Source organism: Orussus abietinus, unplaced genomic scaffold (assembly GCF_000612105.2).
Source record: "Orussus abietinus isolate OABI.00-Male unplaced genomic scaffold, Oabi_2.0 scaffold13, whole genome shotgun sequence".
In the NCBI taxonomy this organism is placed as follows: Eukaryota; Metazoa; Arthropoda; class Insecta; order Hymenoptera; family Orussidae; genus Orussus; species Orussus abietinus.
Genome location: NW_019394887.1, coordinates 1,334,657 through 1,349,090, shown reverse-complemented (window position 1 = coordinate 1,349,090; position 14,434 = coordinate 1,334,657). Strand labels below are relative to the sequence as shown.

At 51.7% G+C, this 14,434-nt stretch overlaps 2 protein-coding genes across 3 annotated transcripts; both read left to right on the top strand.

The window, feature by feature from the left end:
- The first annotated feature begins 230 nt into the window (after window positions 1–230).
- LOC105698799 (putative sodium-coupled neutral amino acid transporter 11) lies at window positions 231–4,927 on the top strand. The gene is made up of 7 exons (XM_012423366.2): window positions 231–366; window positions 449–502; window positions 1,379–1,466; window positions 1,910–2,119; window positions 2,194–2,446; window positions 2,865–3,213; window positions 3,369–4,927. The coding sequence occupies exons 1-7, from the start codon at window positions 316–318 to the stop codon at window positions 3,825–3,827; spliced, it is 1,464 nt and encodes a 487-aa protein (XP_012278789.1). The 5' UTR covers window positions 231–315; the 3' UTR covers window positions 3,828–4,927.
- Window positions 4,928–12,070: 7,143 nt separating this feature from the next.
- On the top strand, window positions 12,071–13,879 carry LOC105696728 (glycine-rich protein DOT1). Of its 2 annotated transcripts, none has more exons than XM_012419429.1 (3): window positions 12,071–12,085; window positions 12,506–13,174; window positions 13,613–13,879. In XM_012419429.1, exons 1-3 carry the CDS (start codon window positions 12,071–12,073, stop codon window positions 13,877–13,879), a joined length of 951 nt encoding a protein of 316 aa, XP_012274852.1. The 2 variants fall into 2 exon arrangements, with proteins under 2 accessions (XP_012274852.1, XP_012274860.1); XM_012419437.1 differs by having other exon boundaries at window positions 12,506–13,178; window positions 13,629–13,879.
- The last annotated feature ends 555 nt before the right edge of the window (window positions 13,880–14,434 follow it).

Genomic DNA, 14,434 nt, shown 5'->3' with positions numbered 1-14,434 from the left:
CGCGACGAGAAGACATCTCGAGGACGATAAACGCGGAAAAGGGTCGCCAACGGCGCAGGGAGCCAATCGATACCCGGGGTCCGCGCGGATCCCCGGGTCCGGGAAACGAGGTCGGACCGGGAGTGGAACTCTCTGGAAAAGCGGAACGCCGCGGCGGCTCGACTCGGCCAGGCGGCGTGGCGGCGCGTCACCGCTCGCCAGACCGTCAGTCCGCTTCGGGAGGCGCGCCGGGAAGGACCGAGCCCCGAGACCTCCCGCGCGCGCGCGAGTCGGACCCTCCTCCCTCCCCCTCCCCGAGGACGACCACTCGCCGTCATGGACGAGAAGAGGCACATCCTCGACGGCGCCAGGAAACTCTCGGACGCCGTAAGTATAACCTCCCACCTTGGTGAGTACTCCGGCCTCTTAAAACATTCTCCTCTTCATCTCGCCCTCTCGTTTCCGACAGGGTGGCAGCCTCTGCTCCGACGACACCTACGACGACACGCGCCATCTTGTCAGGGTAAGGACCGATCTCGCTCATTTTTCCACTCGAGGTCTTTCTCTCTTTCTCTCGCGCCCGGTGATCACCCCGACGCTGATAAGTGGCCCGAGGGCGGCGCGCGCATGCGCAGAACGACCTCCGATCGATATGCCGACTGGTGTCGCGCGACCGGAGATGCTCCGGGAGTACGTCCTCGTTTTTCCCGGATTTCATGGGTTTCTTCCGCGAATCCGGGGAGACGTTACTCGATACGAGCTTATCTGATATTCCGAGCTTCTTGGGAACAGTTATGTAATACTTATCGAGGAAGGGTGCCATTGTACTAATCATAAGTCGGTCAAACAGCCGACCTTAAGGTCTTATGGAAGGGACTTTCTATGTACATCGAAACGTCGAAATGTTCATTGCCAAAGTATGTATATGAACGCGATGCTCGTGAAATTTTGTTTTTAAAAAAATTGCTGCGGTCTTGACTCTTTTTTTTTTTAGAAGATTTTATTTATTTTTTCGAAAATAGAAATTTCACGAGCATCGCGTTCTTTTTTAGGGCTTCCGTAACCACGTGCCGAAGTTTCATGTCATTCGGTCAACCCAGTTAAGAGGAAAGCTTCATTGGCGAGATTTCTCGGAGGCCACGTTCATATCATCTTAAGGGCGGTCTGAGTCAGAGATGAATAATCTAGAGTTATGAATGGGGTAATAAAGATGACGGGGAATGCGAAATTGCGCAATGTCGAAGGTCTTTCCCACGTCTGCGGAATAGTTGATGACTTTAGTCGGGTGGAATTCTTCCATCGCGCTTATCTGAGCTTCCTCCTCGGTAAATGGCTCCTGATAATAGACCCGACGATGTCTCGCCATTTTCTCAGGAGACTTTCCCCTTTGCCCTTTCAGGAGGAAGAGGAAGATTCCGGGAAGTTCAGCAGCCTGCCTCTGGCTAGTTTCAACTTCATCAACTCTATAATAGGAAGCGGCGTGATCGGTGAGTCGGGACCCGACTTCCGGTATATAGGAACTTCCGTCTCCTTCCATCCAAAACGATCTCCATAAATCCATCGCACTTTTCTCCCGTTCGAGTCTAAATCTTCGCCGAGTCGATATCCCAAGATAAACATGGAGAAATAAAATAAATGACTCCCGAGTTGCCTGACGAAAAACTAAACGGAGATACTTCAACCCTTAAAAAAATTGGGTAATCTTCACCCAATCATGAGTATACCCTAATAAGATAAACGTGTCCCTTAGAAAAACGGACGCGCATATTTTTTTCCTCATTTTTATTATCATCATATACCTGCGGTGATAAGAAAGAATTGCACGCGCTAAATGCAGATTATGATAATGATTTATTCCTGATGAGTCAAGATGGCCCAATTTCTGTTTAGGGCTGAAATTTGGAATTCATGAATTCCCCTGATTCCTCAGGTATACCATATGCACTCCACCAGGCTGGATTCGGACTTGGTCTAGGACTCCTAGTCCTGGTGGCTCTGTTGACCGATTACTCCTTGATCCTGATGGTGAGGAGCGGCCATCTTTGCGGAGAGATGAGCTACCAAGGTCTCATGAGAGCCAGCTTCGGCCGAGCTGGATTCTACATCCTGACGACTCTGCAGTTCGTCTATCCCTTCGTGGGTAAGGCCGATGAATGCGTTGACGAAACTTCCTTTGCCAGAGGTCCACCTTAACGCGTCTCTCTCCTCGAGCAGCCATGGTGTCGTACAACGTCGTCGTCGGCGACACGGTGACCAAAGTCCTGGTCAGGGTTACCGGTATAGAGGACACCAACATCCTGGCCCATCGTCAGACCGTCGTCCTCCTGGCGACCCTCTGCATCACGATACCTCTTTGTCTCTACAGAAATGTAGCACGCCTCGCCAAGATCTCCTTTCTATCCCTGGTCTGCGTTGGATTCATCCTGGTGGCCATTTTTGCGAGGATGGGGCCGGTTTCCGCTATCGTGTGAGCATAAAATGGGAATTATACCGATACCTATCATAGTATCGAGACCAGAAAAATATCGGAGTAATTTCGTACTTGATGGTATCCGTACCTGATAAGAGGGCACAATCCATCCATATGTGTAATCGGATTTTCAGATTTTATATTTCTATCCCATATAACACGGAGATTGCCTTTCTGGAGCATTACCACACGGCGGGACGAGAAATTAACTGAGCGGTACTGCTAAGTTAAAGTACCCATGTATATCTAAATAGCACATCTTTCTTACCGCATCGTTCCGCCATCCGCTCGCAATACATTCACGAGGTTGGGCACGGATCCATGCGCTCCATTATTATTTTTTTTTTATTCTTATCTGGTTCGGAGATGTTTCGTTAAGGTGACTTTTTTCACACCGCTTTCCCATCGCCTTAAGGCCGAGCCACGAGGACAGCTGGAGGTTCGCCAACTTTAGCGGCGTCGTGCCAGCAGTCGGCATAATGGCCTTCGCCTTCATGTGCCATCACAACACCTTCCTGATTTACGGCTCCATCGAGAGGGCCACCCAGAGAAAATGGGACGTGGTGACCCATTGGTCCTTGCTGACCTCTCTGGCGGTGGCAGCGGCCTTCGGGATCGCGGGTTATGCCACCTTTACGGCTTACGTCCAGGGCGACCTCATGGAGAACTACTGCTGGGACGACGACCTCATGAACCTCGCCAGGCTCCTCTTCAGCGGGACGATACTTCTGACGTTCCCGATAGAGTGCTTCGTTACCCGCGAGGTGAGGAATTGCACTTTTGGGATTTATTTTTCGTGGCAAAAGAGGTCTTTTGGAAATCTGTGCGTTAAGGGGTTAAAAGAATGCCTTATTCGGTGCGACCTTAAGCGCGCAATTATCTCCAGGACATTTAATACATGTATGTAAAAAATCCTCAGGTGATCCTGACCGCGCTGAGAGGGACAGCGGACATCCCGTCCGAAGGCCGGGATGCAGGATACGTGACCGGCTCCGACAGGGAGTACCTGGTGGTGACGCTGAGCATCGTCACCGTGGCGTATCTGGTCTCCATGTCGACCGACTGCCTTGGCGTCGTCCTGGAGTTGAACGGCGTCCTGGCGGCGGTGCCTCTGGCGTACGTCCTCCCGGCTCTTTGTTACTTGAAGCTCGAGGAAGGTCCCTGGGTCTCGGCCAGGAAGTTGCCGGCCTTGGGCCTCCTGCTGGCAGGAGTCCTGGCCGCTGCGGCAGGCCTCCTCCTCGTCGCCCTCCACGACGAGACCGACTCCTGCGTCCACGGCAAGGTGATGCCGTATTGCCTGGACAATTCCACGGCGACGACCCTGGGACCGACGGGGGCGTCGCTCTTCGCGATCCCCGGGTCGAACCTGACCTCGTAACTCGGAGTTTGAGCTTACAAGATCGATCCGTCCAGGAGCGCAGCTTCTGGAGGTCGAAGGACCGTCTACGACCGGGAGGACGAGGACGACTCGAGGAGCCGGGGCGAATGACGTGCCAAGAAACTGAGGACGGGCGGTGGTGGATTTTAGGTCGAGAAGACGAGTGACGAGAGTCCTGGCAAGGAACCCGAGACAAGTACTGGAAAATTATGCGTTGGGAGGTTCTTGGACTCCTGGTGGAGGTACATGGACGAGGGCGAAGAGACGCGTGCCAAATGGCAGTCGGTGGAAACCTAAGACCCGCGATACGGAAAACTTGCTGATATGAACTGGAACGACGTTAAGCCCACCCTAGGAACCACGGCAAAACGTATTGGAAGATTCTTGTACTCTCGATGGAGGAAAGTAGACGAGGACGAAGAGATGCGTGCCAAACGGCGTTGAATGGAAACTCGAGACCTGAAAACCGGGAACCTGCGCCTCTGGTGGCATTAACTCGAACAACATTGACTATGACCGCATGATGGCCTCGAAATGGGATGTCAAAAGAGAAGACGTTTAGTTTGGTAAAGTCCCATGGGTCTTATGAGGGGATGAGACCGCAATATGCAATGGACACCGAGGCCAGCAGACGCATTCCCATACATACTATTAGTATATAATCGATTGGAACCGCACCTACGGTTGCTGGGAATCGATTAGGTCGTTTTCTGCAATCGCTGGTCGACCTCGAGGCTGGAACTTGTTCGTTCCTCTGGGAAACGCTCGTACCTACGCATCTGTGATTATTATTTTTCGACTATTACTTATTTTTGTGATACAAATATACACCGTGGATGTACATATACAGGCGTTGATATCTACCCGAAGACGGGTAGGGCTATATGTGTATATAGAGGCGACGTGCCGAAGATATTGTTTGTTGACTCGAAATGGTAACTAGGGACGATTGGACGTGTCTAGGGAATTTAGATGAGGGATCTAAAAATGTTCATCCCCAGGCGGGCATTTCAAATTTCATTTCGACGTTGGGCTTTATGAGGTGCGCTCTTGATCTGCGCACTCGCGCCGCTTCTAAAATAAAGCGACTTTATCTTCGATTACGACTACATGGCTCTCTTCCGGCTCCTCTCCTGGGTTACTCTTAGTTGTCGGAAAAATAAATGCCTCTCTTCCCCCTCTTCGACCTGAAAAAAAAAAAATGTTTCGTAATTACAAATCACGGATTTACGGTTTCTACTATTATTCGAGGAAGATATGTTCACGCATTTTCATACCTTTCGGTGAACTGTCGTCGTCTTAAGGTGATATGAAACTGGCGAATCTGAGGTCTCGTTTATGAAACTTCTCTGAATTAGATCTACCGAATTATTTCAGGTTTTAACACGAGAATTAATGCACACGTGAAAAACTCGAACTTCCTGTAAATAAAGGTAATATTACTTGATTTCAAAATTTCGACCGGAATTCGAGTTGCAACTTTCCCGGGCGTATCATTTGCATGTTAAAAAATGAAATTTCATTGCCGTCGAAACCTTCTATTGATAATCACCTTTTCAAAAGCCACTTTCATATCGCCTTAACTGGCCCTGAATAAATTAATTCAGACGTGAAAAACTCAAATTTCCTGTAAATAAAGGTAATGAGTTGATTTGAAAATTTCTACCGGAATTAAAGTTGCAACTTTCCCGGATGATTAATTTGCATGTTAAAAAATGAAATTTCATGGCCGTCGAAACCTTCCATCGACGATTACCTTCGATGGAAGGCTTAACTGGTCTTGAATAAATTAATTCAGACGTGAAAAACTAAAATTTCCTGTAAATAAAGGTAATGAGTTGATTTGAAAATTTCTACCGGAATTAAAGTTGCAACTTTCCCGGACGTTTGGTTTCCACCGAGCGATTCATTCGCTACATTACCGGGGAGTTTAATGCGCGATGGGGCCTAACGGTCGACGGCCTTTTGGGTCTATTTTCGAGCTGAAGAAAGTCGCGTGTCAAATCGTCTCTCCAAGCGGCTTCTCCGACCGGAAGTAACGTTCTCGCATTCCGGAGAAATTCGGAGACGCGGCTCATCGCGCGGGCAAATCCGATTCACCGAATCGGGGGAAAAGAGGGAAATGAGAGGACGAGATGTAAAAAAGCCGCGTAATAAAAGTCGGAAGCGAAGTCGAGCTCATAATCCGCGCATTCCGACGCGGCCTAGAAGTCACGTACAGTCGTGGACATGAATATCTTTGCGGAAGAAGGAAATCCCGCGAAGAACCGCGATAAGCGTAGCCATATTGCAAAGTAACGTACGAGATAACCTAGCTAGGTTATGTTAACCGGCGTAACAAGGTATACGAACAAAGCGAGGGTTACCTCACCGTTTAGTCAAGGTAACATGGCCGACATAACCTCCTTGCACATACATGATCACTACTTATTACACCCTTTTATATATATACCGCAACTATTGGCAAGGTTACCTTTTCCCATTCGATGGAGAAGTTTAATTATCTCGGTTAATGTTAATAGAATATTTTAACAAAAAATAAACCGTCCGATAGAAATTATTTTTTTTTTTTCCATGGCAGGTGCATCCAGTAGATGACGTTCATGTCCGTCTCTGTACGGGAATAATAACGTAACCATCGAGCGTTTATTACCGATCTCGGGGAATTACTCCGGAAATTGGCCCCGAAAGACGATAACGACCCTCTATGCCCTTAGGCGGACGGAAACGGAAGTGGACTGCGCGGTTCGCTACCGAGCGCTCGGGAGATCGCGCCGCGCATGCGCGGGCTTATCCGCCAGAAGATTCCCGACTACGTACCGACTAATGCGAGAACTTTCACCGTCGCAGTGCCGAGTCGACCGTTCCCACGATCCGGTCGCGGATCGATCGGAAGCCTCGAAGATGACACAGAGATTTACAATTTCCCGGAATGGCGGGATAAATATACGCCCTTAATATTAAATAAAGGGATGGAGGTCGCCGAGATAGGTCGAGGGTGAAGATCGAGACGCAGGGGGAGGTACGCGTGGCGGCCATCTTTTGTTGCGACCTTAGTTAAAAAGAAACATTGGAATTTCATTTATTCCCCGTACCTTAGTCAAATACGATATTCCGATTCTATACGTTAGTTAAGAATCAGAATGTTATGTTATGCATGTTATGTATGCAGTTAATGTATCCACGAGTTTACGATACAGGAATTCACGGTTAATCTAAAATTAATCCAGGAATTTATAACAGGAATTCACATTGAAAACATGAAATTTATAGTTTCACTCCTTACGTGATAAAATTGAATTCTACAAAGCTAAGAAGATTGTCAACGATAACTGCTATCTTTGCACCTCTCGTCGCGCACTTCCAAGATGGCGTCGCTCGCCATGGGGAATTCGAATGCGCGCGCAGCAACGAAAGATGGCCGCCGCGTCCTCGCTTCTTCCTGCGTCTGGAATCTGACTTTAGGCTTAATTTTCTTTTCGCCCAGGCCCCCTGTATACGCGGATTTCGAGATGGAGATAAACGGTGCAAATGGCGGCGGGTTATTAAATTCCCAGGGAAGAATTCCTCGGAGCCGGAATTGCGGAGGAAATGAGGGGAACGCGGTCGCACGCGCGTGTAAATATGCGCGCACGGTGGGAGGGTTCTCATAATTTCTCTTCCTAGGTTACGAGAGCGCCGCTCGTTTTCGCGGTTCGGCGCGCGAGTCCCCGCGGCCGCGTTCCGAGTTTTCGCCTCGACTTCCTCTTACTTTCCTCCGAGCAGCTGTTCGCGGCCGGTCGACGCAACTATTCGCGCTATCGATGACGCCACCACGCGAGAAACTCTCACCCGAGGTACGCGTTTCGGCCTTTTCTAACAAGAAAACCACCGGCTGACGCGACCTCTCGCGCGGAGGTTCCAGGTTTCCAGGAAGTTCCACTTCTTCGACCGTTGAACTCCTGCTGAGAGAGGCCAGGATAAATCGTAGCGATCGGTGACCCGTGTCGGCAAACCGAGTTCCATGAGCTCTGATGAGCTCCATAAGTCGTTGCGATACATCCGATCGGTACAGACTTAGAGGTTAACCCTAACCTCTAGCGCAGTAAACAGTTCCTATGAACCCCTCGCAGTGAATAATTAAACTAGGGTTAGAAGGATTAACCTGGCTTTGGTTGACGCGGGAATGACGCGTAGACGTAGATCTCGATCTAACGTCACGGATTAAAAATCGCCGCGATTCATCGCTACGTGCACGGCCACCTTAACGTCAGCGCGTCAGTTAAATCCGAAGAGATTCATCGCAGGATTTATCGCCTGATGTGTAGCCACCTCAAGAGTCGAGCCCCATATACCGAGCGGCGATTCCGGGGATTTCTCCTAACCTCGATCGACGGGGAGATTAAAAAGTTCCATTATGTTCCCGAGAGGCGAGCGCTTGGAAACAAGACGCGATGGAGCCCCTGCAGATCCCTGCAATCCCACGAGTCCGATTCTTCCTACCGAACATCCTATTAAAACCACTGGAGTGATATTCACGTTAAAACCAGTGAACTATATTCCTATTAAAATCACCGATTTATATTCACATTAAAAGCAGGGAATCATATTCAAATCTAAACCCCTTTCTCTCTCGTCGCAAGGATCGTTCCATATATATAGTTCAGTAATTCCTCCCCTCTCCAGCAGCCAACCCGCGTCGAGTCGCGCCCGACTTTACCGACCGATCGGATCATCCGGAGCATCTCGAGACTCTACGTCGAGCTGCGCCGGGCCGAAAGGTCGAGCCACTAAACGCCGGATAAAAAAGGCCTCGTAGGATCTCTCCTCTCGCCGGGGACGCGTCCATAGGCCACTCGAGGACGTAACGCGTGCTTTCTCCTGGGACGAGGTGAAAACTCTTCGCTCGGACGTCGTTTCGCGCGAGACGTCCTCGGGAAACGACGCGGCACCTGCCGTTTCGCAAAGTCCCTCTCCTAAGCCCAAAATGGCCCTCGCAAATCTCAAACAACCTCTCCTACATTTACCATAACGCCGGCCCTTCGAATTGCAGGAAGTCCACTTATCGAAATGAAACGTGACGTTTCATTTGATCGATTTCATAAGCCCGTTCTTAATGTGATATTTATGGGTGGGGTGGCATCCGTTAAACGGCCTTAAGAACCTCATTTATCCCCAGCGTTCTCCACGGGACGTCGGGGTGTCTCATCTTCTCCTCGTGACAAAACAAGATGGCGGACCCCTTAGTCGGTAACGCGGATTCCGCGATTCCGGTGGGGGCTTTTTAATCCGATTTTGCAAGCGGCCCTTTCGCGAGCACGTGGGACAAAGTCCGGGCCCGAGGAGGCTGCGAACATCGCCCGCGGACAGAAAGGCCGGGAGAGAGGCAACTCGCTCGCCTCTCTGGTCAAGGAGTAGGTCGCCGAGGCGTTCGGACTCGTCCTCTCGATGCAACGAGAGCGCGAGTGTTCTCGAGAGGACCCATCCAGCTTTCTCGGTCCCCAGCCTCTTCCTCGAGATCCTCCTCGCCGGACGATTCATCGTTCCCTCGATTCCCTTCTAAGCAAAATCGACCTTCTGCACCCCGAATACTATTTTTAATCGCCACTTTTTAACACAAATCCCGAGATTTCGCATGTCCTGGTTTAACGTACTTACCCAGAACTTTCTATTAACCCATTAAATGCCGACCGAACTCGTTAGCACTTGTAAAACGACGATATACCTTTGTTTGGCACTAAAAGGGTTAAGGTGATATAAAGGGATTTTCTATATATATCAATACGTGGAACACTCGATTGTGGTCCAGGAGAGGAAACCACCCCTTTGTTTTCTTTATTCCCGGGTTTCCGTCCTCGGAATAGTGCGCGGGGTCCATACACTCTCCATGTTCCTTGTAATTTTATTAGCCCGTAAAATCGAGGTCTGGCGAGATTTCGACCGTTTGGCGAGTCTCCCGGCGCGGCTGGTCTCGTCGGTAAATAACAGGTGGCGGTAGTAGTAACCTTGATCTCCCTTTCGCCGATCCGAATGGTCGGGTGAGCTTACTCACTCGGTGGCAACGCGTGAGCGCGTGTCAGCGCGAGTGCCCGGTCGCGCGTAATCGTTCGCGCTAACTGCCAACCCGAAGCACCACGAACTGGTTAACGAGGCGACGGAAATGCTTTGGCCTTCCCGTTTTCGCTCGCCCGAGGGGTTTGCTAGTCCAATGATCCCATCCAGCACAGGGGGTTTGCTGGCTCAATGATCCCATCCAAGATAGAGGGTTTGCTGGCTCAATGATCCCATCCAAGATAGAGGGTTTGCTGGTGTATTAATCCCATCCAGCACAGGGGGTTTGGTGGCTCAATGATCTCATCAGGGTTAAAATACCCGGCGTCACCGCCGCCATCTTGGACATCTCGTTTCTAGCATCATGACGTCATATCATCAAGATACGGCGTGACGTCCCATTTATGTCTTTACGCGGTAGATGTTCACGGTAGAGCGGGACGAAACGCCAATAAGCGACCAGGTAAATCCCGTGAACACTGCCATCGTGCGGTAAGGTTAATAAAAGTAGTACTGGTTGCGCTTGGCACGCGGTAAAGAATCCAAGATGGCGGCCGCTGGTCCACTTCTGGCGTAGTGACACGAAGCGACCGCTTGTTGGATGACTAAAGCGTAAGTCCTGTGACGACTAAACGCGTTACTGGCTGGATTACGAGGGAAAAGGGGATTGAACATCGATGGCGCTGATTTATACGGCGGCCATTTGCATGGTCAATGGTAGCGACGCCTCCGCCGCCTCGGGGGAAAGTTTCCTTCCGTTTGGCCACGGACGCGCTGACCAGAGATATTCGGGTCAAACGGATTTCGGTCTCCTCTCTATCGACCGTGATCGTGCCTCGTCCCCCTTTCCCCGCGTACTCTCTCCTGCTCTGGAGCAGGCCATCGAGTACCGGTTTCGCAAGAGCCGGACAAAGAGGGCGTCTTTTCAAAGATGGCCGCCGAAAATCGGAACTCGAGGAGGAAGAGGGACAACGACCTCTCCTTATTTCTGCAAGTGGAAATCGCTCGGTCGCGTCCTACTCGTGCCACTCGTATAGAGGTTTCCCAGGACTTGAATGCGTTCGTTTATCTAACCTAACCTATCTCGTGGGAGTCGAGGTGGGCGAAGGATAGATACTGCCAGGGTCCAAAGGCGGACCGGAGCGAAAACGAAAGTAGAGGCGAAATTGAGAGTTCGGAGGGAAATCTGGGAAATGATAGTTTGATGGGGAGGGATTACGTATTGTTCTTCGGGATTTAGGTTAGGTGGTCGCGGGGAAGGTCGCCGGTCACCGTCACAGGTGGCGCCGTAATCGGGAGAGAGATGGACAAGGACGAGCGAAGGAGCGACCTCTGTTGGACGTATCGGGGACAGGGCGAAGTGACGACGAACGCCGAAAGAGCCATCCTGGACTTTAAGCGTGAAAACGAAAGTAGGACCGAAAACGAGAGTATCGCCCGACTAGGAATCGGGGGTAATGAGGTGGCCGAGCTTCCCATTCTCGTAACTCGATTTTTGAAATCGGCACTGAAGAGGGATGTCACTCTTGTGAACAATTGCTCACGTCCTCGTCACTCGAGGAAGGTCCATTCAGATTCAGTCAAAAGGCGGAATAAAATTTGAATAAGTAAAGTGCCTTGGGTTTTCTTAAACTCGATGCAAGTCACGACGCCACAACCGAAGCTATCATCTCTGGTCACAGTCGATTATATCATTTGTAGTCGTAGACGAGCCATCGATGGCATAGTAATTAGTCCCGTGAACTTATCCAGGACATAAATCTTCTGTCCAACCTGACGCTTTGGGCTAACCTTCCGTATCGCGAATACCGGTACATTTGCACTTGGCGCGAGACTCTACCAGATCTCTTTCCGTCAATTGGGCAATTCAACGTCCCCATGGAAAAAGCCATGAAACCGAAAAGCGAGATGGCCACGGGCAAGAATCGTTGCCCAAGTGCCTCCGCCATTCGCGCAATCATCTTTTTCTTTTCCGGCACCGTCCGGGAGGCATCCCCGCGGCGCCGGAGCCCCGGGCCCGCGGTGGCGACGCCGCCGTCGGTCCTGGCGCATCGGATGGGTGATGGGTCGCGTCGTCGGAGGCGCGAGTGGGGTCCTCGCTCCTCCGGCCGACCGGTATAAAAGGGGGCCCCCGGACAACGGGAGAGCATCAGTCCTCGAATCAAGGAAAGGCGGTATCATCGGTGGCAGCCAGTAGCAGCACCAGAGGAACCATGAGGGCATTCGTGGTGAGTCCCTACCAAACCCTAGTGACGAGCAAATTCCGTGTTGCTTATTCCTATACAACCTACGTGCCATACGAAGACCATATAAAAGCACTTTTCTCCTTCCTGGGTGTACCGAATGGTTTCGGACTTCACCACGTGAACACGGAGACTATAACTAAGGTCCCGACACCCATGAACTTTCGTTTTTTAATTCTACTATTAGAAAGAAAATGAAAATGTTCAAAGGTCCATAAAGAAATTTTTGGAAAATTTCAAGTCTCATGGGTGGAAGGACCTTTGTTTGTGGTCTTCGTATTCACGTTGTAGTTTGGAACGATTCGATACCCCCTGTACGGAGAAGAGTCTCGGGCCACTTTGATATCACCTTGAGTGCCTTATGGCGTTCTTTGGACCCCTTTAACTCTGACTTCTGGTTTGCAGATCGTGGCGCTGGCCACCTTCGCGTCGACGATGGCGCGCCCCGAAGCCGGGTACTCGTATTCCCAACCTAGTGGGAGTTACGGAGCTCCCGGAGGCGGCAGTCTGGGTGGCGGCCTAGGCGGCCTGGGAGGCGGTCTGGGTGGCGGTCTGGGTGGCGGCCATGGCGGCCTCGGAGGAGGCTTTGGAGGCCTCAGTGGCGGCCATTCCTCCGGAGGATCCTTCGGAGGCACCGGCTTCGGAGGCGGTGGCGGCTTCGGGGGAGGCAGCGGCGGCGGTTTCGGCGGAGGCAGCGGCGGCGGTTTCGGCGGAGGCGGCGGCGGCGGCTTCGGCGGTGGTTTCGGTGGCGTGAGTGGTGGCGGTGGTTCTCTCATCCAGAAGCACATCTACGTGCACGTGCCGCCTCCAGAGGCACCCGAAGACAGGCCCTCCAGGCCCATCGCACCTCCTCCTCCACCCCAGAAGCACTACAAGATCATCTTCATCAAGGCGCCGACCCCACCCACACCCACCGCCCCGGTAATCCCGGCTCTACCGCAACAGGACGAGCAGAAGACGCTCATCTACGTGCTGGTCAAGAAACCCGAGGAGGCCCCAGAGATCAACCTCCCCACGATCGCACCCACTCAGCCCAGCAAGCCCGAGGTCTACTTCATCAAGTACAAGACCCAGGTGAGTCTTCCTTATCAATAATTCACACATAGATACAAGGATTCTTCCCCTAAACCTTACACCACGTCCCTAAAAACTCACGCTTACTCTTTATCACACTTGTACTTGGCGTGAAACTCATTCGAGTTCTTTAATTCTCCTGGTCGTTTCCACCGCGTACGATGAGAAAATAATCGTCAGAGCCAAAGAAATATTTCGAATATTTCAAGAATAATTCCGAATAAATGTTGCAATTTATTCGAGGTTGAGGTAATGAATTATTCTTTGAAGTAACAGAATATTCCTTCGGTCCTCAGGGTATACCGAGTATAAGGCCTCTCGCTCACTTGTCCCATGGGGGACACATACTTGGCGCGAAACTACACATTCCATTTTCTCTGCCACGCGGTTCCATATCTATTCTTGAGAATTAGTTCTTAATTTTTAATATCTTTCCAGAGCGAAGTGACGGGAGGCGGCGGCGGCGGTGGTGGCGGCGGCATCATCGGCGGCGGCGGCGGCGGCATCATCGGCGGCGGCACCGGCGGCGGCGTCGGCATCGGTGACGGCCACGGCGGCGGAATCGGCGGCGGAATCGGAGGCGGAATCGGAGGCGGAATCGGAGGCGGAATCGGAGGCGGACATGGCGGAAGCATCGGGGGCGGCACCGGGCCCAGCGGACCCAGCTCGAACTACGGACCCCCCGGAGCATCCGGACCCTACTAGTCAATTCGTCCCACTTCGACCTCCGCCCTTCATTCTCCTCCCCGAGGGTCGCGACACACCCCCCACGACGATCCACTCGGTGAATCCCCCGCGAAGACCCCGCACCACCCACCGGGGCCCTGCGGCCCCCCACCCGGGGGGCCCGTCCCCCCCAGGCCTCGCGCGCCCCCGTCGTCGCGTCGGCCTGTGCGGCGCCGACGCCGACGACGACGGCCTCGCGACCTCCCTGACGACGGCCTAGACCGCCCTGACGACGACGAGATTTCTCGCGATCACGATGCCCACGAGCTTAATCTTAAGAACGACGACGAGGAGTTTTTTATACCTATTTTTGCAAGAAAACGGTGGCGAAATAAAGCTTTTTTTATGTATTTTTACATAATCCCAGAAGTTGTTAATACACGACCCGAGCCGGGGAAATAGTTCTAACGCGCGCTTAAGGCGGTGAGGTAGCCGGTCGAGTCGAATGTGCCAGTTTTCTTGAAAAGTCTTCAAGAGAACTGGCGGATATTTTCGGACATGACTCGGGCATGCCTGACACATGTCCCTACACTC